The sequence below is a fragment of the Zootoca vivipara genome, chromosome 3 (genome assembly GCF_963506605.1).
Source record: "Zootoca vivipara chromosome 3, rZooViv1.1, whole genome shotgun sequence".
Taxonomy (NCBI): domain Eukaryota; kingdom Metazoa; phylum Chordata; class Lepidosauria; order Squamata; family Lacertidae; genus Zootoca; species Zootoca vivipara.
The window spans coordinates 67,099,451-67,122,294 of record NC_083278.1 but is presented as its reverse complement, the minus strand read 5'-3'; the positions used below and the strand labels follow the sequence as shown (position 1 = coordinate 67,122,294).

At 42.9% G+C, this 22,844-nt stretch overlaps 2 protein-coding genes across 9 annotated transcripts in view; one reads left to right on the top strand and one right to left on the bottom strand.

Annotated features, from left to right (window-relative positions):
* EZR (ezrin) overlaps window positions 1-9,250 on the top strand; it is a 38,344-nt gene extending 29,094 nt beyond the window's left edge. For all 3 annotated transcript variants that reach the window (XM_060272790.1, XM_060272791.1, XM_060272792.1), the window contains 6 exons: window positions 187-350; window positions 2,396-2,526; window positions 3,334-3,494; window positions 4,855-4,947; window positions 6,781-7,032; window positions 7,811-9,250. In XM_060272790.1, the coding sequence (XP_060128773.1) occupies window positions 187-350; window positions 2,396-2,526; window positions 3,334-3,494; window positions 4,855-4,947; window positions 6,781-7,032; window positions 7,811-7,975 (966 nt within the window). In that variant the 3' untranslated portion in view covers window positions 7,976-9,250. The remainder of the gene's footprint in view (window positions 1-186; window positions 351-2,395; window positions 2,527-3,333; window positions 3,495-4,854; window positions 4,948-6,780; window positions 7,033-7,810) is intronic.
* Window positions 9,251-9,585: 335 nt separating this feature from the next.
* SYTL3 (synaptotagmin like 3) overlaps window positions 9,586-22,844 on the bottom strand; it is a 31,916-nt gene continuing 18,657 nt past the window's right edge. For 5 of the 6 annotated variants that reach the window (XM_060272789.1, XM_035108631.2, XM_035108630.2 and 2 more), the window contains 6 exons: window positions 20,556-20,658; window positions 18,316-18,486; window positions 17,673-17,799; window positions 16,529-16,637; window positions 14,187-14,392; window positions 9,586-11,034 (listed from right to left, as the gene is read on the bottom strand). In XM_060272789.1, coding sequence (XP_060128772.1) covers window positions 10,904-11,034; window positions 14,187-14,392; window positions 16,529-16,637; window positions 17,673-17,799; window positions 18,316-18,486; window positions 20,556-20,658 — 847 coding nt within the window. In that variant the 3' untranslated portion in view covers window positions 9,586-10,903. The remainder of the gene's footprint in view (window positions 11,035-14,186; window positions 14,393-16,528; window positions 16,638-17,672; window positions 17,800-18,315; window positions 18,487-20,555; window positions 20,659-22,844) is intronic. The other variant, XM_060272788.1, reaches the window with a different exon arrangement.

The window sequence follows — 22,844 nt, the reverse complement described above, 5'->3', positions numbered from 1 at the left end:
CAGGAAAAGAACGAGGCCCCACACAATTAAAACACATAAGCTGTTGTAATACGATGCTACCTGTGTTTTCCATAACAAAGAACTAAGGACTGAGTGAGTGGGGAAGATGAGAATGCTTGTGGGAAGCCCAAGTAGATGTTGTTGTTTGTTTTTTTACTTACTCCCCCCCCTTCCTCCTTCTGCCAGGACTTTGTGTTTTATGCTCCTCGTCTAAGAATTAACAAGAGGATCCTGCAGCTGTGCATGGGAAACCACGAGCTGTACATGCGCCGTAGGAAACCTGACACCATTGAGGTCCAACAGATGAAAGCCCAGGCCCGTGAAGAGAAGCACCAGAAGCAGCTAGAAAGGTGTGCAAAGCGTGTGGTTCACTTGAATGGAGAAAGTGGTGGGACCTAATGTGTTGTCTTCAATAAAAGTTGGCAGAAGTGGAGATTGGTGGTGAGGCTAAAATGTCACCAATGCAAGGGTAGAAATCTAGAGAACTCAGTTTTTCTTGCTAAATGTAGGCATACGCACTTAGCTGAGAAGAGGTGACATAAAGCAATACAGTGGTACCTCGGTTTGCGAACGCAATCCGTTTCGCGGAGGCGTTCGCTTGCCGAGGTATTCGCTCACCGAAGGCACGCTTCTGCGTGTGCACAAAGTGCTGATAGAGTGCTTCTGCGCACTCACGCGGTGCGCAGATCGCTTCTGCGCACTCACGCGGTGCGCAGATCGCTTCTGCGCAGGCGCGAGTTGCGCAGATTGCGTCTGCACATCCAACACCACGGAACCCGAATGAAAACACTTCCGGGTCTGCAGCGTTCGTAAGTAGAGGTTTTTGTAAACAGAGGTAGTCGTAAACTGAGGTTCCACTGTAGGTAACTACTTAAAGAAATTGTTGTATTGCTTTATTTTGTAAGCTGCCTTAGGTGCCTTTCCAAAAAGGCCATATATACCGTGTTTCTCATAAAATAAGACACCGCCTTATATTTATTTTTCCTCAAAAAAACACACCACGGCTTATTTTCAGGGGATGTCTTATTTTTTTATATTTATTCAATTATAATTAAGGCACGCGGAGGCTGCTGCCGGGTCCCGGGGCTTGGCGCACTGCGCGCCAAGGCTCCTGCCGGGTCCCGGGGCTTGGCGCACTGCGCAGAGGCTGCTGCCGGGTCCCGGGGCTAGGCGCGCTGCGCGGAGGCTGCTGCCAGCTGCTGCCGGGTCCTGGGCTTTGGCGCGGTGCGGTGCGCGCCAAGGCTTCTACCGGCTTCTGCTCTTTGTGCGCTGCACGCTGAGGGTCCTGCCGGGTCCCGGGGATTCGCGCGCTGCACGCCGAGGCTCCTACCGGATCCTGGGGCTTTGCCTCTTTCTGGGTCGGGGCTCGGCTGCAGTGCCGCGTGTGCTGCAGCTCTTGCAGGCTCCTGCTCAGTCGGGGCTCCACGTGGCAGCAGCATCCGGTTCCGGTTGCCGACCAGCATCTTCCTTTTCCTCTTCCTGCTTCCATCCAGACCTGCTCCCACCACTACCCGGTACGGCTTTTTTTTGCGGTATGTCTTATATTTTTTCAACTCAGGAAAATCCTGCCATGGCTTATTTTGTAGGTATGTCTTATTTTATGAGAAACACGGTAAATGCAACAAATAACTACTTTAAATAAATAATACTGGATCACAACAGAACTGTGACGTCCAGCATTTTGTCATATCAAGATGCTCCAGAGATTCATTTTAATCAATCTTAACCATTATAATGCAGTAATATGGCAACTAAGCAGAACCAAACGAGGGGACTCATACTCTTGGAATCTCTATTCTTCCTCCTTTATGAGGGCTTCTTTGGATAAACAACACTCATTATCTGTTTAGCAATTAACCTTGTAGCACAGGCATGTCAAACCTGCGGCCCTCCAGATGTTTTGGACTACAATTCCCATCTTCCCCAACCACTGGTCCTGCTAGCTAGGGATCATGGGAGTTGTAGGCCAAAACATCTGGAGGGCCGCAGGTTTGACATGCCTGTTGTAGCATATTCTATGTTGCACTGGTGCTGCCTACCACACTCCCCCAAATAAACTCAAAGATGGATGGAGTCATCCCTATAATGCCATGCATACCTAGAATGGAGCTAACAGAAGTCATTTCTGCAGTGGGTAAAGCCTGGTGAGCAGCTAAATTCCCTGATTCTGTCTGGCACAGCGCCATACTTTGTAATTCTTCCTAGTTTCTTAATTTGAGAGCTTGTGACAAATGTGACACCTGATTGTTGCCGCCTCCCTGGATGCAGCCATAGGAGTGTTTGAATCCCATATTTTCATCAAGCTTTTCACCCCAGCACAGGATAGTTGTGTAGGGGTAAGCAGACTTGTAACCTCCAGAATTTTGAAGCAAACTTACTTTTCTATCCATTACAGACAACAGCTAGAAAATGAAAAGAAGAAGAGAGAGACCATTGAGAAGGAGAAGGAGCAGATGCTAAGGGAGAAGGAAGAACTGATGATGAGACTGCAGGAGTACGAATTGAAGACGCAGAAAGCAGAAAAAGGTACCATTTGCCTTCATTAAACAGGCAGCCGGAACCCCTGGTTCCACCACCACCTCACATTCTCTTAGACATTCAACATAGCAGTGTGTTAATACCCTAACAGTGCTGTGGCTGAGCTAAGCAATTTCATAAAAACAGCTTCTAAAATCTCCCTCAACTTCATTAATCAAGCTATTTAACAAATACAGTAGACGCCTTGTAATCTTGTCTTACAATTATATAAATGATTCAAGGTTAGATGTCTGCCATAATAACCCCAGGAAAATTGTATTGAGAACCCAATCTGATGTCCAATATTTGGCATATGTGGCTGTAAAGTTCCTATAATATCTGCACCCAGTATTGGCAGTTCAATTGACAGGAAGCTTTTCTCTTTGCCTAAAGGGGAAATGTTAAACTGCCTGTATTGGCGGATGTTTTCTCAGCAGACCAGCCGTGAGATCTGATGCAGTGCAGTGTAGTTTCCTTTACACCCTAATCTGGCTGAGCCAGTATCTCTGAACAAGATTATGAAATTTAAATGCATAACATCCCACTGCCCTCCCTTTATCCTGTCTCAATCCAATGCTTTAGAATCCATACTTTTCCTGCATCCCTGTAAGCAGCATACTGCAAAGCTATACCTATTAAGCTTCAAAGAAGAATGTTTTACATATTGATAAGACCTTGGAATTGCCTTGGCATTCAGAAATCAAGCTCCTCTTTGTCATATGCAGGTAGAAGACACTGAATTCCCTAAGTATCTTTATAAGGCTGGAGTTTACAGAAACACAACTTTTTATTGTGTGGCTTTTTTTCCCATTCCAGAGCTCTCGGACCAAATCCAAAAAGCCAGGGAGCTTGAAGATGAAAGGAGAAGGGCTCAGGAGGAAGCTGAGCGTCTAGAGAACGAGCGCTTAGCTGCTCTGCAAGCCAAGGAAGAACTGGAGAAGCAAGCAGCCGACCAGATGAAGAGTCAGGAACAGCTGGTACGCATCCAAGGCACTTGGGAGATAAACTCTGACAATTATATAAATAGTAGCAAACGAGTTTGGCTGAATGCTACATTTGGGGGCAAGAAAAAGTTATTGACCAAAGCAAAGCAAATCCTACAATATAGGACAAATTAATACATGACTGAGAGAGTCTGTATTTCTGAGCAGTGAGTCTTGAGAATGAAAAGGGGAAATCAAGATACTGTACAGTATGGATATTCATTTTTCATGGAATTCGTGTCCTCCTTTGCCACTCAAAGCAAATTGCAGCATGTATACAGTAGAGTAATACGGAGAAGCATTGTAACCAGAAGACCAAAACATTCAAGCAGAAAACAAGCCCAGTGTTTAAGAGACAGGACAAAGTGATCTCACAAAACAAATTCCATATTCTGGGCATTACCGTGGTGAAATCTCCCTCCCTGTTACCTCTAGCTACACATCAGCTGGTAGTAGAGATGCAACAGGCCCTAATAGTAAGTTAACTCCAGGCCAAAGGGCACCTGATCCAGCATCCTGTTCTCACAGAAGCCACCAAGCAAAATCTGAGTGCAATAGCAGTCCTCCACCATTGTGATTGATTCCAAGTTACTGATATGCACAGGCATATTGATCATAGCCATTGTTGCTGTTTTTATTTACTTATTATTTAAGGCATTTATATGCTGCTCAATCATTAGCATTTCTAGGGGTATGCATAAAAATAAACCATATAGGGAAAAATAAAAATTCATAAAACCAAATGGAAACCTGAAAGGCAACCTTAGAATATCTGCAGGAATAAGAAAGTCTTTGTCATATGCCTGACGAAGGGTGCCTGTCTAATCTCAGATGAAAGGGCCCATAACATTAAACACAACTTCTAGTTGTTGAGTTGTGCACCTAAGCTATTGAGTGGGCACCAATAGACTACCCCAAAGATCTCAGTGATATAAGGGATCAGGCAGGAATTAGGAAATCATGATCCCAGATTGTTAGCTAGTAGACATTCATAGCATGATCTTCTTGCATACATCCAAGTTTGTGGCCCTCTACTTAAGGTTGTCCCTCTCTGGCCAACTGAAGGGCACTGGCAGAATCATATTGGAGATAAATACCCTTGCGGTATTCTAGCTCTAAACCACTTGAGGCTTAGGGACATAACCAGAATCTTAAATTGAACAGGAGTGGAATAACATGCCTCCCTAGAGCTGGTTCCGGCTAACACTATTGCAATGGCATTTTGTACCTGATTTTTCATCAGGAGAACAGCGTCATCCAAAATAGGTTGCTTCCCTACCTCTAGATCTTACTGACCAATAGTACTTCCATCTTCTCCGGTTTATGTTAAAATGCTTTTCTCTCTGTCAAACAGGCTACAGAACTTGCTGAATACACAGCCAGGATTGCACTGCTGGAAGAGGCAAGGAAACGCAAGGAGAACGAGGTAGAAGAGTGGCAGCACAGGGTAAGCGCAAAGTTTCTTTAGAGCTTCGTATTAAGTCTGTTCAGCCTCCAAGGGTTTAGCAGTTTTAGGCCTGCCTTGGAACTTTCAGTGCCATCAATCTGAGAGTATGGGCCTACACAGTTCTGTAGAACAGTAGTTTTTGCTACTCTTCCAGCCGTAGAAGCGTATGATGGGATTGTGTGGAGTAGGGCCATATTGTTTACTTAAGGTACTTTTATAATGTTTCTGAGGTGCTTGTCTCAAAGTGGTTTGTATAAAAATGTTTAAACAATAAGCATTTGTAAATCTGCTTATTTATAAAATAGTTTATAAATAGCCTTTTACAATCCATCTCAAACCAGTGTACAAGTTAACATGAAAAAATAGTAAAATCACAGTAATTAAATGCAACGAATGGCCCCCAGGACACCATTCATCCTGACATTAAACCCCTGAAATGTTATGAGCGCTGAAATATGACCCATATGGGTGCTTGCTGGAGCTCCAAGGAAGGGAGCACCATAGCGGGGGCCTTCCCCGTGGCGGCCATTGGCAGGATTACGATGCAGCTAAGAGAACCCAGCTCTACCTCTCTTTCAAATCAGAACCAGTGAAGGCGGTGAATGTCCTGTGTGAGTGTCTGGAGGCGGTTGGAGGATGGATGGCAGATAACAGATTGAGGTTGAATCCTGACAAGACAGAAGTACTGTTTGTGGGGGACAGGAGGCGGGCAGGTGTGGAGGACTCCCTGGTCCTGAATGGGGTAACTGTGCCCCGAAGGACCAGGTGAAGGACCAGGGGGTCATTTTGGACTCACAGCTGTCCATGGAGGAGCAGGTTAATTCTGTGTCCAGGGCAGCTGTTTATCAGCTTCTTCCGGTACACAGGCTCTCGCGAGAGTGGTCCATGCTCTAGTTATCTCTCACTTGGACTACTGCAATGCACTCTACGTGGGGCTACCTTTGAAGGTGACCTGGAAACTACAACTAATCCAGAATTTGGCAGCTAGACTGGTGACTGGAAGTGGCTGCCGAGACCACATAACACCGGTCTTGAAAGACCTACATTGGCTCCCAGTACGTTTCCGAGCACAATTCAAAGTGTTGGTGCTGACCTTTCAAACCCTAAACGGCCTCGGCCCAGTATACCTGAAGGAGCATCTCCACCTCCATCGTTCTGCCCGGACACTGAGGTCCAGTGCCAAGGGCCTTCTGGTGGTTCCCTCACTGCGAGAAGCCAAGTTACAGGGAACCATGCAGAGGGCCTTCTCAGTAGTGGCACCCGCCCTGTGGAACGACCTCCCACCAGACTTTTAGAAGACATCTGAAGGCAGCCCTGTTTAGGGAAGCTTTTAATGTTTAATAGATTATTGTAATTTAATATTCTGTTGGAAGCCGCCCAGAGTGGCTGGGGAAACCCAGCCAGATGGGCGTGGTATAAACAATAAAATATTATTATTATTATTATTATTATTATTATTATTATTATTATTATTATTATTATTATTATTACCTCTAACGGCTGAGCACAATGTTCAGACAGGGCAGCAGGGAGCGATGCTCTCTTTTAGGTATCCTGATCCTCGGTTTGGGGTTTTAGAAATTAAAACCAAAGCTTTGGTACTTGGGCTGCTGGCTTGTTACTAGCCAGCTCACCTCTTTTAGGAGAAGTGTATTATGACTGTGATAGGGCATTCCATTGAGTAACCTCACTGCAGCCTTCTGCACCACTGGTGGCTTCCAGACCAACCTCGGGCAAAGCCCCACATAAGAAGAGTGCTCCTCGTTCTGTACCCACCGGAATCCTAGTAAAAAGTATTGTGTCTAAATTTTCTTTCTGGTTCCATTACTATAGGCTATAGAAGCCCAAGAAGATCTTGTAAAAACAAAAGAGGAGCTGCACTTGGTGATGACTGCTCCACCTCCTCCACCCCCACCTGTGTATGAGCCAGTGAACTACCATGTCCACGACAACCTTCAGGACGAAGGAACCGAGTCCTCTGGCTACAGCGCAGAATTCTCCAGTGAAGGGATCTTGGACGATCGTAATGAAGAGAAGCGTATCACTGAAGCCGAAAAGAATGAGCGCGTGCAAAAGCAGCTGAAGGTAAGATACACCTAGATCAGTTTCACATGATTGAGATGACTGCCGCTTTTCATGGTTGATGATTTTGTGCGAAATGGGGCTTCAGCCCCAGTGTTTCCATCTAAAACCATATAGTAGCCACTTCATGAAACTGATTGTGTGGATTAGTAGCCTCCCAGTTTGTGCTCAGCAACATCCATGTTGCCCAAACTACAATATGCAGCTGTCTTGCAGAAGATGCCATGTTCAATCCCTGGCATCTCCATGCAGGACTGGGAGAGACTTCTGCCTTGAATGCTGGAGAGCTGCTGCCAGTCAGTGTAGACAAACTGAGCTAGATGGACTGAGTGGACTCACTCAGTAGAAGGCACCTTCCTTTGTTGATTGTTCCAAAGAGTTGAGAGATGTTTATATCTGCTTCTTTCACTGCCCTTGTACTGAATGCTGAACCTTTTAAATGCAGACGCTAATAAATGTACCAGGAAGCTCATATGGAACTGAGGAGTCTTATTATTCATTTAATAATTGTGGGTCATTATTGTAGGCCCCAATTGCCTATACAGTATAAGGAAACCTGGCATGGCTAGGATTGGAAGAAATCCAGAATCTTCTAAATTGCCCCCAGGCTCTTATTTTTCTACACTCCTCTTGTACCACTTCTAGTTGTCCTATTACAAGAGACACCATGGCAAAGATTTTCATATCCTGGCTTCCAAGGATTAGAAGGACTGAGGAATGATGTTCTGTTATGGTCTTGTAAGTATTTTTCTGCATAACTCATGTGTTTTAAATATTGCAGACGCTGACTGATGAACTAGCCCAGGCCAGAGATGAGAACAAGAAGACACAAAATGACCTCATTCACACAGAGAACATGCGGCAAGGACGAGACAAGTACAAGACACTGAGGCAGATCCGACAAGGCAACACCAAGCAAAGAATTGACGAGTTTGAAGCTATGTAAATGCATAAGGCAAGACTCTGGGAAAGGCAGGTTTTCAATGCTGACCTTTCTTTCTGAAGGGTCACTGAACAGTCATACCAAAAAAAATAATAATCCCCAAACCCTCACACCTGTCAGATGCTACCTGATTTTAGCTTAATACAACATCAGTTTTAAGCATACAAGGATAGCCACCACAAGGTTTTCAGTCAAGACTTGGTGAAATTTGGTCCTATGCTAGTGCCAAAAGGCTTGTCAGAATTGTTTCTTTTTTCCGTGTTACTATTGTGCTGCTTGTTACACTGCTTGTCTGCACCCATTTCTATAGTGCGGTAGGTATGTCCAGATTGGGGAATCAACCTACTAGTTTGCTGCACCAGGTTGTTTCTTAAGCAGCACAGACAATTCAGGGTTGTAAAGATCTTCATGGCGTCCATCTCCCCACCACCACCCCCTTACACTGTTGACATTTCCACAGTGGTGACAAGTAGTAAGTCTGAGGAAGCTTATTAATTGCACTGTTGTATTAGAGAAGTTCCCACAGTGATCATTCAGAAGCTATGCATTACAGGCACACTTGGATGCTCTTCTTACATAACAGATAGGCAGGGATATTGTTGGCCTTCAATGTCATTGAAGTGTGGTACTCCAGCTTAACCAATCGGCTGTAGTGTAGTATTTATATATACCTATGTTAAAGATGCAAGTGACAGGTATAATTCTAGTTTGAAAAGGGAGGATAAAAGTTTTTTGCTTTGTATATTTTGTTACTATTTTCAGACTTAATATGAAAAGAATAATGTAAAAAATAGACAATAATTTCTAGTCTCTGAAGCCAAGGCAGTGTAGGAAACTATTTTGATCTAGAAAACATTTGTAAAGATGATTTTTTTTTTACTTTAAAGCAAATTATGATAACATGGCTGTGATTCAGTATATACAACTTCACTGTACCTATTTTTTTTCTAACAAATTTTCTAATTTTTTAAAAATGATATAGTTTCAGACTCCAACCATGAAGGGACTTTGTCAGCTTATTTTCTCTATTAAAGAGAGTTTCTATGGATTTCTTCTACCACTGTGTCCATGTTAACTTCCACCCCTGAAACAATTCCACCTCAGGCTTTGGAAATCTGCTAGAATGTCAAGTGAACAATACATTGTTAGCTCTGCTCAACATGTAACTCCCTATGCTGCTTTGTACTCAAAGACGTTTTAACCGTTGTCTCCTGATAACAGTGTTGTGGGATTTGTTTGTGTAATTCACCAACAAATAAAAAAAATATCTGCAAGGCAGCATGTGTTTGAAGTTCTGTGTGATTTCCCCCTTCCCCCCAAAAAAAATTCTATTCCTGCCATCAAAGATATTTGAAAAATTAATGGATGGTATTGGTAAATAAAACTACTAATCTATTCACTCTATAGAAGGAAGTTGAGATCCAATGTAGTGTAAGTGAATGCCCACTTATGCAATGGGTCTTCTTCCATATATCCCCATAATGAGCTCCAGAGGTTCAGACTCTGTGGACCAGATGGGGCACATGCAGAGAACTGGAGGTGGGAGAACAGAAATCAGAAGCTCCATTGTAGATGCTTGTTGTGCAAGCAGACTTGCTTCCCTGGGTGTCACTTGGAACAGATGAAACAAAGGAAGAGCAGAAATCATTGTAGTGATTGTATTATTAATTTATTTTATGACTGTGACATATCCTGTTTCCCTCGCCCTCCATTTTATCACAATAAATTAAGTCCCTTGCATATCTGGTTAAAAGACCCTTAGATTTCCTTAGACACTAGGGAGCAGATGCCTGTTAGGGTACATAAAACTAAATTAATTGGCTCAATAGTACTGGGCAGCTATACAGTGGTATCTTTGTTTACGAACTTAATCCGTTCCGGAAGTCCATTCTTAAACTGAGGCATGCTCTCCCTAATGAGGTCTCCTGACGCTGGTGCCCTTCCACCGTTCAACTTCCATTCTTGGACCGAGGTAAAGTTCGCAAACCGGGACATTACTTCTGGTTTTGCGGAGTTCATAAACCGAATAGTTCGTAAACAGGGCTGTTCTTAAACCGAGGTACCACTGTATATGGGACTAAGCAAAACACCCTCTTTGTGGTGTTTTCCAGTTAAAGAAGAAATAAGTGAACTTTACAAAAACAACTTTTCAAAAAGGATACGTGTGTGCTTGTTTCCCCTAGTCCAACTAATTACATGCATAGATAAAATGCCATACATTGGGGTTTTCTTTTACTTCTGTAGATTACAGATACCAATAAATGAAAGATTTATCTCAAACTTTCATTGGAGAAATTTTGTTCTTTGATGCTGACAAGCAGAAAGAATAGGTTGTCCAGATGCTGACATATTTTGGCTGCAGTTATAGACGTCATCTCAAGTAATTGGTGCATAGTGCTGCTGAATTTACAGGCATAGCCAGATTGATTTAGAACAAAGCTGAGACTCTCAAAGTAGAATAGAAATAAGGAGAAAGAAAAAGGTTAGGGCTGATTATGAGAGAGAGAAGCAGGCAGCAGTGAAAATGAACAAGGGTGTTACAGCAAACATTCTTGCATTGCTTAGTCCTAGCCTTTGGAGTTTACAAAAAAAGATGCAACCATGAAATAATCAACAGTAGCGTTAAATTCCCAGCCTACCGTTGCTATTGCTTGAATTGTGCCAGGAAATCATGCCGCCTGCTCTGGCTAAGATACCCAACTAGTTTCCCAGAGAAATAGGTAAACTCTAAATTTGCAGTTAACACTACTGATACATGTGTGAAAGAACCTCAGATCCACAGTCTGACTTGCTGTGAAACTCCTGACGTACTTCTTTTCGTTCACGGTTTACATTTCTTGGGGTTAAAATAACTGGCATACCATACTTGTATGAGCAGGCAATGACCAATGCTGCACATAGCTTTCCATATGTTGTTAAGGCAAGAGACATTCAGAATTTAAATGCAGGAGCATTAGGATACAGTGAAAGTGCTATGTCTGTCCATGTGTCTGGGCTGCTGAGCATCTTTTCCCACTGAAGACATGCTTGGGAGGTTGCATCCACTGTACCGGTTGATGTTTCTGGAAACATAAGAAAGGGAGAGTGACTCATCTTGACCTTATCCATTTAATAGCTCTCATTTTGTTAAGAAAACGTAACACCTCATGTCCTGATAGAATGCAGTACATGAAGTACAATCAAGAATTAGGCAAAGGCTCCTCACATCTTGAGTTTCAATAGATACCATTATGTTTGCAAAAACACAGCATGTCTGGGGTGTGAGAGTCGGACCTAGCAGTTTCTTTGCTTATCTTACATGCAAATTTTGGAAGCAGAGCAAAAAGTTCAGTCTACTCTTCCAACCCCCTTTGCAGAGATGTCACATCTATTTATATGTGACAAATAAAACTTTGTAGAATGTAAACATGTTTAAATAAAGCACAAAGCCCTTTCCTGAAACCATGTCCTTTGAAGATAGTACATTTGGAACCAGCTCTCTGAAATTTGTTCCTACAAAGTTTTGAGTACTGAGATCCAGGATGCTTCATGCATTTATCTGGTCTATGGGTCTCTTTTTGCATGGTGCAAGTACACAATGGAAACACACTCAAACCAAGGGTCCTCAATCTTTTAAAATTCCAGGACCAAAAAAGAAAAAGGGAATCCCTGACACTGGCACAATAAAATACCATTTTGCAGGAGAGAAAACTGGTGATACTCAGTGAAGCAAAATATTCATGCACACTCCAAATAAGCAGAAGAAACGGGCAAACAAAAAGCAAGTTAAACACAATAAAAAGCAGCCAAAATACCAGGGACCTCTCCACACCGCTTCAATTAAACAACATGCAATCGGGTGTGAAAAGGAAGAGTGCAGGGCAGCTGGAGGCCTGCAATTCTCTTTCCAGCAAGAATTAAAAGCTGGAAAGGAGCTCCAAAAATGTTTTAAAAAGAAATGGCAGGGGGTCTGGGGATGCCATGATGCCCACGGGCACCATGTTGGGGGCTCAAGAATTAGAATACAGTTGGCCAACTAAGTGTGTGGATCATCGTTGAGTATAATCTATTGAAAGATTCCTCTTACACTATTGTTATGAGTTTGTGAGTGCCAGACCACTATAATCTCCAGATCAAGCAAACATTAGAAATTAATCAGTGCTTGGAGTGTTAAGACAGACCTGTGTGTATTAAATTGTGTGCTTGGGAAATGCTAATCCCCTGGAATTTACAAGTGATGAGAACTAATTAAGGTAGGCTACATTTCCCTTGTCCAGAAAATAATCTTGGGGTGGAGGTGGGGGAATGAGTCATTACGAAAACCAATGGGTCAAATGAACTTTGTGTAAGATGGCAAATGGATGGAGCCCCTCCCTCCCTCAACAGATAAAGAGGGCTTGCAGTAGCAAGTGTTATGGGAAGTTATGTGGGCAGAAACTGAAGAAAAGCTGATGTTTGACTCCTAAGCTGCACCTATGGAGGAAGCAAGACCCTCTTGAAGTATAATGCTCGGAACTCCTCCATCATAGGGTCAGGTTGTATACATGTGTAAATAAACCATATAACATAAAGGCAGCACAGTCTTTGCTGTGCTTCATTCCTGAAACATGAACCTTGGGTAAGCATGCCTGGAACCCCTGGGATATCACACTGCTTGGAAATCGGGGTGGCGTGTAACAATATACAACAAATGCAGTAGTTCTCACTCATTTACAAGAAATGTATACATTTTAAAATAAACTATCAGATTCTATGCAATTTACGAAGTGATCTTTTGCTGTTGAACTGGGTTTTGGAGTCCTGCTATAATTTTTGTGTGTCTGTCCAGCTTTCAATTAGATGGGTCTTTGACACTGAGAAAAATAATGGCTCGCCACAGGGAAAGCTTAGCAGGATACAACGCCCGCTGCGAGCAATTCCAATTAGTGTTGCTAATGACGTGTCAGCATTGCTTTGTCCCTTTGATTGTTTGCCAAAGAGAAGGCTTTTATGACAAACTGAGAAGAGCCAAAACAAGGAAAAACAGAGAATACAGTGGATTAATTCAGCAAGCAGCAACTAGGTCAGTGGTTCTCAACATGTGAAGTGCTTCCATAGCGATCTATGGGGGAGGTTGGCGTTCCCCTGTGACATCCTCCTACCGTAGTATACTGTATGTTTTAACTGGGCCAGGAGGCAAAGTTCCAATGCTTGTGTTGACTGGCTGTGCCAGGGACCAAAGGGTAGCTATCAGTGTGTTCTCCAAAGCTTCCTTTTAAGGCAGTATGGTGGACTTACGTGCCCTATTTCCTATGTTTAAAAATTCATCATGAAATGGTCCTGCTGCAGGGAGAAAATATAATAAACCAGAGCCTTCACATTAGTGTGTGGACTCCTGAAGCCCATCAGATGCAATTTTTAACTTCACCACTTTTTGAGGGAGTTATTATTTAAGTGAGGCTTCCAAAGGTCTGACCACCTGCATGAATGTTCCAGCTCATATGGTATCTCCTCAATGCAGCTATGGCAATGGGACCACTCTGTGTAGATATTTAAATGAATGAAATGGCGCTGTGGATCTCTGGGCCCACTTCCTTTTCATGTATGTATGGGCAGGGTAGTTTACAAACTGAGCTAATGAATCAAGTCACCCCTGGTTTGAATGTCATAAATTCACTCAGACCCCCACTCCTCAAAATGAAGATAAAACTGCTCTCTCTTTACATGGGTGCTGTACAAATTACAGGAAGATAATATATGTGATATGCTCTGAACAGACTAAACACAATACTTAAGTTGAATTACTTAATTCAACACACATGTTGAGCTGGGGTGAGGAAGCTGGGGTCTTCCAGATCTTGCATGACTCTTGAGCTCTCAATAGTATACTCCAGCAACTTCTAGAGGGCTACAGGTTCCTCAGCCCAACCCAGGACAGTCATTTCAAGCCTTAAAAAAATTATCTGTTGTGCTGATTTGTGCTGTTTTCCTAAAGTGTTTCATAGGCATAGCCATCATTTTATTAAACCTTACAAGAGTTGTGCACTGTGTAGACTGATGATATTATACCATTACATTATAGATGGGGGAGAACCTGAAAACCCAGTGAATTCATAGCCAAGGCAAGATTTGATCTATAGAACTCCTAGGTCTTCCGTCTCCACTTCCTTTACATTATCCCAAATGCAACACTGTGCTATGTGGGGTGATTGCAATATCTATCTCTCAGCATCAAAGTCTCATTTTTTCCACTTACGTTTTCCGAGTCTTGCACCGCCCAAGAACTGATCATGTAAACCAAACGGCACTTGATCCCAGACAGTTAAGTCCAGACAAGATTGCTGCAGCTGAGATGCGGTAACCCCATTAAAGACAAACAAGTGGTTCCATTGTGGCTGGGCTTGTTTCTTCAGCACAGGAGTCCTTTGTTTTAAGTCACGTTGCCCCAGGATGCAAAGGCAGCTTCCCAAAGAGAAAGTTAGAAACCATTCAGTGAGATTTATGACAGGGAAAAGGTGAGGGCACAATCCAGCTAAAGTTATGCATTTTCAGTCTCCCTTGATTTCAGTGAGGAAGTTGAGCATGCCCCATTTGAAAGCAACAGGGACTTTAAAGTGCTCAACTTTGACTGAACTCTGCCCCTACTTTGCAGAACAAACCAGTATCTCATGACACCTTGAAGTCTGACATTCATCGAGGCTTGAGATACAATTAATGCAGGCATCAAATGAAGCAGGCACTAGCCTACAAAGGTTCATACTACAATTCATGAATTGTTAAGGTACCAAAATACAATGCCATTTTTTTTCTTGCCACTGACTGACTAACATGGCTACTCTTCTTGAATTACTTCAGGAAAGTTTTATAAAATACCTTACACTCCTTCTGAAAAAATGTGCATGCACACGAAAGCTTATACCTATAACAAACTTAGTTGGTCTCTAAGGTGCTACTGGAATGATTTTTTTATTTTGTTTTGTCCTTCAATTCTGTTGGTCATTCTGTTTTTACTATAGGAGGCTTTAAATAAAGCAGGGGTGAGGAACCTTTAGTACACGGGCATAATTAAACCTGGCACAGATCGCAATTTGGCCAGAGAGGCAGTTTTGCAGTTTTTCACCAAACCTTGCCCACCTGCCCTGCACATGATGTCATAAATGACATTAGGTGGGCAGATAAGGGCATGGCCACAAAAGAACAATCGTGAGCTTAATGTGAGCTCCTGACTGCTCCTTTGGATGTAGGGTTTACTGACAGCATCAGTCCCAGCCCATCAGGATTGGCTGTGCTAACTACCAGTACAAGGAGCCCCCTTGAACTTTGACAGGTGGGCAGGGCCTTTTGTCAGGTAATGCTGGCCCACAGGGAGGGGCCAGATTAAGCATCTGGTCCCTGGCTGGTTCCAGTTCCCCACTCCTGAACTAAAGTCTTGTCCCTCATCCATACACACACAGACACACAGAGAGATTTGTCTTCTTGACTTTGGCAGTTACGAGGCTGTACCATTTTGGGGTTGCTAGTCACTACAATTCTTACTGGCCAGTATTATTGCTTCCAACCATTTCCCCAGGGGTAGCACACAAGGGACCTGCATGGACAGGTACCATTCCTGTGCCACAGCACAGTGCACACCACCACCCATCTCTTGGCAAAAGCTCTTTGCCTTTAACTTTGTTGTGACAAGTAGCTTTATGAGGATTTTGTAGTGAAAAGCAGCAGGCAAGAAAAGAGTTAAGCATCTTCTCATTCTACTGCATTATTAGCTATGCCCAATTGTTCTTCTTTCTTTTTTTCCAAAGAAAGTGTCAGGATTCTGTTACACACATTTAAATGGGCTAAACTAAGTCTGGGAGGAAGGGAATACCAAGGCTGTGAAAGCAGTCCCCTCTTTATATTCTCCCATACAGGCAAGGCGGGGGTTTCTTAGACATGCATGTCTGCCAGTCTTTTGGCCAAAATCAGGACCTGACATGCCTGCAACTAGAAAGGAATCCAGCCTCTGGAAGAATGAAGTTGCATGCTCCTGGCAACTCTCTTTGCAGGAAGAAGGCAGCTACATTTTGCATCACTTACAGTTACTAGCCAACTGAAGATTTCAGCCTTGATTACACCTTTATCTTCACTCTTTTGGGCGAGAAGGCGATGCTGATGCTGCCACTTGATATAACATTCTTATCTTGTACATATTTTTACTTCCTCCAACTCTGTCATGTTTCTAAGTCAACTACAAGCTAACCACCATGGTCACTATATCTTTTTGCATCTTAAACCCACGTCACAGAATTGGACCAATCTTAGGCTCACTCTGTGATGCCCAGAAATATTCTGCCATGCAGATGATAGTGTGTACAATCCAGCTATAGTTAAACAGCTTTAACACCATCATTTTGACAGGAGATATTTAAGCCCATACTTAACTATTCCACTGAAATGAGGAGAATTGCAAAGGGTGTACCAGCATAAACGTAAGCTGCACATAGTTAATAGTTATCTAATTTTACATACAGTATAAGGTTTTCTCTTAAACCAACTTCCAAAAAGTTTAATGAATGATAAATAATAAAACAATTACATGTTAAACAACATTGCAAACCATACCCTTTAACAAATGTGTTCAATAGGCCATCAGGTCTTAGCATAGGCAAGTTGTGGGCTCCAAGAACTAGAAGTTGAAGCTGGTACTCAGGATATGCTCTGTCTTCCATCCCTGAAAGAGGGCAGAAACCAGAAGAGAGTTATTACAGTGTTGAGGGTAAAATGTCTAGGTGCTATCAGCTGCCATTTTGACCTGTGTCACATACTGTGAGCAAGGAGATTATGGTGAGAAGACCAAAATGCTACAATATCTTACAGACTAACACAGCTCTCCAAACCCCCAATCTGCCATGCTAGAGGGAGGTTTGGAGTGGAATTGTTCTTTCATATAGCCCCACCACGGGCAGGAGAGTTTTGTTGGTGAGGAACACTCCAATATGCCCTCCCAAATAGCAGACAGTGGAGATTCCAGAAACAAAGTGCTGCAGGAGTGTGGAGAGAAAGGGATGGGATGGGCTGGCACAGGATCTGCTGGATCTTGAGCAGGCCCTGCTGCTGTCAGGAACGGTCCTGATCTGGGTCTCTTTGCTGTACCAGCCAGGAGCTGGCATAGCATTTGTCCTGACCCCACCCACCTTCCGGTGCCAGCAGTGAAACAGGGATGGCTAGGCTACTCCATTGAGACCTACTACTGCTAGCCAAGGGTTTGGATTGTTCCCTAGTTTAGTGCAGGAGCAGCAAATAAAAAAGGTGGGTGCCTGCACCCACACACAGCACTCAGAATCACCCACTTTAGGCAGTTGCCTTATTCCGCCTGATAGTAGGGCTACTAGCCCTGTGCCAGAGATAAATTAAGACTAATGGCATCCATCACAATCTATAGAATCACCAACACTGCTAGAAGCCACATCACAAATGGTGAACACTATGGAAGAGTTATTTGGCAGTCTAAATCCCTAGTGTAATAAGAACCTAAGACACAGGGACAGAGGGCTGAGTATATGCATTGTTGCCTTATGACAGTCATTTTGTGTTTTGCCACACACCCCACAGCAGCTATTTTGTGGCCAGTGCCCACAAACTTTCCTTAAAATTCCAAATGTGTCCACTGGCCCAAAAAGGTTGGCAATCCCTAAACAAGTGAATGTCATTTTTGAGGACTTTACATAGACTGACATAGAGTTTTAATAGCAAAGTTAATACATACAGTGCTTTGTATTTTCTTTCCCATGCTCACCATACTGGAACTTGTTACGTAGGGAAGGTGAAACCAGCTTTGCACGCACCAGAAGTTCTCCACTGTACTGGAGTACATTATCTCCAGGCTTTTCGGGCTATACAGAAGTTGAGAGAGGAATACACACAAACATAGTTGACCGCTTGTGATTGCCCCGTGCCTTTCCTCTCTTCTCATAATTAATTCATATAATCAGTTGTCACATTATACTCAAATGATAAAACAGGTCAAGCCTGAAAGTTTACCTGCAATAATCACAGTTATTAGACACTAACAGGAATAACTGATCTCATATTTCAATGACCCATACAATAAAACTGAATAAGCATCTAAACTAGGGCAAGACCATGGATCCATAATTTTCTTTTTGTTAAAAATATAGTGAGAGGTTAGAAGGTGACCGGAGGTGACTCACCTATCAGGGTTAATGTCTAATGACTTAATCAATTCTTCTGATGACACTATTCATCTCATTATAGTAGACAAAGTAAGTTTGCATCAGAAAGTTGGGAATTAAAAGCATACACTGTATATTCATATACAAACATACTTCTCTCTCTGTGGGGGGGGATTTGCTGGAAAATATGTAGCTCTAATACGAAGCTGGAGTCACCTTTGCTTTGAGTTGATACCAGCTGAATGACTGAGTTGAACTGTCTTCAAAATCCCAATATTCAAATGGGATCACCACTTCTCCAAGGAATACTCGATGTCTGAAAGTTCCAGCATGCCATACGGATATTTGCAGTTGTCGAGTTTCCAGCTGCGAGTATTCAATCTTGTACTGTAAGCATCAAAAGTATCACAATGCAATGCATAAGACTAACATATTTTTATGAAGTTGCAGCATTAAAATCTGCCAGATTAATGAATGAATTCCCTCTTCTGCACAGCTATTAAAGATAAATGAGTCCTGTGCTCCAGTATGATCAACCCATTGTGGTCTACTTACCTGGTCAGTTAATGTTTTAGAAGAAATCTGCCTGTATACTTAATCAGCATCAAAGCATGCAAGTATCTTCTGAAAGTTCAGAAATCAAGTACAGTTCCCTCCCTCTAAGGATGAGTATCTCTAAACACTGCACTGATGCATCATAGCAACAGCTAGTGGTACTGACTTTTCATAATGCCTTTTAATGTAACAGTTGGATTTTATTTTATTTTAAGTTAGCAAGTCCAAACAGCAATGTTTGAGGCATTCATTGTGAAAAGAGGAAGCTGGCACAATAGATTTTAATTCCTTTCAACTTCATAAATATTCCATCCAAATCATGATTCACTTCCTTTAACCTTTGAAAGACGAGACATTTACTCAGGCTCTTAAAAGCAAATAGTTGTCCTTTGCACAATACACAACCTTGTTTTGGTTAGGATTTTTTCAAGTGCAGTCTATATAGCTTTGGCCACATCATAATTCAGAAGACAGGCAGCTATTTTAATAGGGCTATTTAAAGGCCAGGCTGATTCTGATATATTGGAAATATATTGGAAATATATCAGTATACAGATGATAAAAAGTTATAGGGACCCCTGACCATTAGGTCCAGTCGTGACCGACTCTGGGGTTGCGCGCTCATCTCGCATTATTGGCCAAGGGAGACAGCGTACAGCTTCCAGGTCATGTGGCCAGCATGACAAAGCCGCTTCTGGCGAACCAGAGCAGCACACGGAAACGCCGTTTACCTTCCTGCTGTAGCGGTCCCTATTTATCTACTTGTAGTTTGACGTGCTTTCAAACTGCTAGGTTGGCAGGAGCTGGGACTGAGCAACGGGAGCTCACCCCGTCGCAGGGATTCGAACCACCGACCTTCTGATCAGCAAGCCCTAGGCTCTGTGGTTTAACCCACAGTGCGCTCAATCAATCCAAGCTATGCAGTGAAGCTGTGCAGGTGCTGTGCTGGTGTCTGGATGTACTAATGGGCTGGATGAAGGCCAATAAACTGAAGGCGAATCCCAACAAAATGGAGGCACTCTTGGTGGGAGGTTCTCGTGCCCAGAAATTGGGGAATAAACCTGTCAGGGTGGGGTTAAACTCCTTCTGGAGAAGCAGGTTCATAACTTGGAAGTACTTGTTGATCCAGCTTTGTCATTTGAGACCCAAGTGGCCTCCATGGCTAGTAGTGCCTATTGCCAAGCCTTCCTGGGTCAAGATAGCTTAGCCACGCAGTGGCCCGTGTCCTAGTGACTGCTAGGTTAGACTTCTGCAATGTGTTCTGCATGGTGCAATAATTGAAGATGGCCCAGAAGCTGCAGCTGGTGCAGAATGCTGCCACTAGACTACTCTGTGGTATGACCAGCCAAAATCATATTACACATATCCTTCAGAAGTTTATGCTGGTTGCTTATTCACTACTGAGTTCAAGCTACTAACGATAGCATATAATGACTTAGGTCCCAAACACTTAAAGGATAGCCTCTTCCTATATCTGCCTATTTGGCCAGATATAGGGAAGGCCCTTCTCATGGCCCTATTGATGGGCACAGCCCCATGTATAGAGCTATAGGATAGGATCTTCTCCATGGCAATGCCTCAGTAATGGAACTTCTTTTGGAGATATGATTCACAATTTCTTCACAAAAGGCATTCAGGTGAGGAATGTGGGCCAAATGTTTATTTTAACCTGCAGGCTGCTGCTGAACTGTTTTAATGCTTTAATTGGCTGACTGCTACCAATTTTATATGTGGTTTCATGGTATTTTGTGTATAAAATATTTTAGTTAAGCACCCTTGATCTCTCCTTCACAGGAAGCTCTGCTTCTAGATCTACTAAAAGCAGGAGTTTAGCTGTGCACAAGAGGCAGGGTGAGCGTGGGGAACATAGAAATATGGATTATAAATGTTGCTTAGTATACCTTTAATGTTTCTTGGAAGGTTGGATCCAATGTGTTCTTTTTGACAGAGGTCTTCCGTTTACTCTGAGAAGATTTATCAGGCAGCAAGCGAGTCTTGATGTACCTTGCAATCAGAGATGGAAACAGCAGTTAAGAGCCGAGGAAAGGGAGAGGGAGAGGAAATGAAGCCACGTGCTTCCTACTACTTAATCTCTGCAGCATTTACTGATATATATTTTTCCTTGCAGCATTCTAGGCCTTTCTACATTATCAGTTCATTGTTAACTGCACACATCAATATATATTCCCTCAAGCTAGCTGTTCCACAAATACTACATTTTCTGAGCCTTCAAAATGTAGTCTTTTGCACCTGAGGAAGAAAAGAAGACTACTCCCGGCTTCCACTGAGGGAATTCTTGTGCATTCGTGGTGATTTGTGCCTATGATGCTATTGGAGGAGTTATATGCAAACCCACTTTTAATACTGCTTATGCTGCCAAATGTTTTGGGGCAGACACACTGCTTCATTTCCAGTCTTGTACACCTCATAGTTTCCTGCTGAAATCCTGTAACTTTTCATACCACAAAATAACCCGAAGTGGTTGATATTTTGTCCTGCTTTCATTGAGCTATAGTGTAAGAGGGTTCCTCTAAATGGCAATAATGCACGCTCAGGATCACACTCAGTCAGTATAGCCAGAGACTCTTAATCTCAGGGTTGTGAGTTCAAGCCCCACATTGGGCAAAATATTCCCGCATTGCAGGGGGTTGAACTAGATGACCCTTGTGGTCCCTTCCAACTCTACAATTCTATGATTCTATCTAATAAAGCAGAATGAAGTGTGGAAAGTCCAGTATAAAGTCACCACTAACACACACCTTTTTGCATCAGTGCCATGTTGCAGAATATATTCACACACCAGAAACCACTGATCTGGAGGAGCTCTGAGTTTCTTTTTTTAAAGTGAGCAGGTGCAGAACTCCCCACTATTACTCAAGCCAGCACTATCATACAAACCTTTTATTAAGCCCTGCCCCCTCCCTTGGAGATTTGTTTTTTTAAAAAAAGATTTCCCCCTCAGCAATGCAAAGTCAGTTTCTGAATCTGTTGTTATTTTATTTAACTTCCTTTTGTTCCTGTTTCTCCTATACAGGGACATCCATGCTTGCATTGTGATAATCTTGATGGCCTGTAGGTATGTATGAAGACCAAGTCCATTTGGAAGGGCTCCAGTTTGATCAGCTGGCAATGCAACAGATTCAGCACCAAACCCTGGGAAAGTGTTAGGGCAGTTTTGAAATTCCAGAATGCTTTCCCCATTCTGCTGAAAGGATGTCTTAACATGAAGGTCAAGTGCTACTCATTACACACGTGCTTCTTAAAAAGAGAAACATCTTGCTTTAATCCTAGCTTTAGCATAGTCAAAGAGTAGAAAGGGCTCTTGAGGTTCAGCATGACTACAACCCTGCAATTAAAGTCAGAATCTTAAGCACTTATTCTGGAGTAAACTCCATGGAACTCAGTGGAACTTATGCACAAGTAAAAATATCTGTGGCTGGGCTTTCAAGGTCTCTGGGCTTAAACAATCCTCACAAAAATACTTGTCCAGGCTAGACTCCGTTTACCTGATAAAAATCCATTTCCTGGAAGTAATTGCTACCGTACAATTTCACTTCTTAAAATCATTACAACAGCCTGTAGCCCCCTGCTGGTCAGTAAGAGTTTGCAGTGAAATAAACTGCAACTACATCCAAGCATACCTAGAAGTGACTAAAATATCTGCATTGATCTGTAACCTCACTGGTCTCTGAACAGCTGGGGAAATAGTTGTTTTCCCTTTTGCTTGATGTATGCATGCATGTATGTATGTAAACTATGAGGGACGTGGGTGGCGCTGTGGTCCAAACCACAGAGCCTAGGGCTTGCCAATCAGAAGGTCGGCAATTCGAATCCCAGTAGCGGGGCGGTCCCTGCTACTGCCCACCTAGCAGTTCAAAAGCACCTCAAAGTGCAAGTAGATAAATAGGTACTGGCGGGAAGGTAAACGACATTTCCATGCGCTGCTCTGATATGCCAGAAACGGCTTAGTCATGCTGGCCACCTGACCTGGAAGTTGTACGCCAGCTCCCTCGGCCAGTAAAGCGAGATGAGCGCCACAACCTCAGAGTTGTCTGCGACTGGACCTAATGGTCAGGGGTCCCTTTTATGTAAACTATATAAATAATCTACCTATTTTCTTTTAATTTACAGATGGCCACAACACAGCAACAAAAGTCTATACCAAACAATTTCCCCAGACTGATTCCATT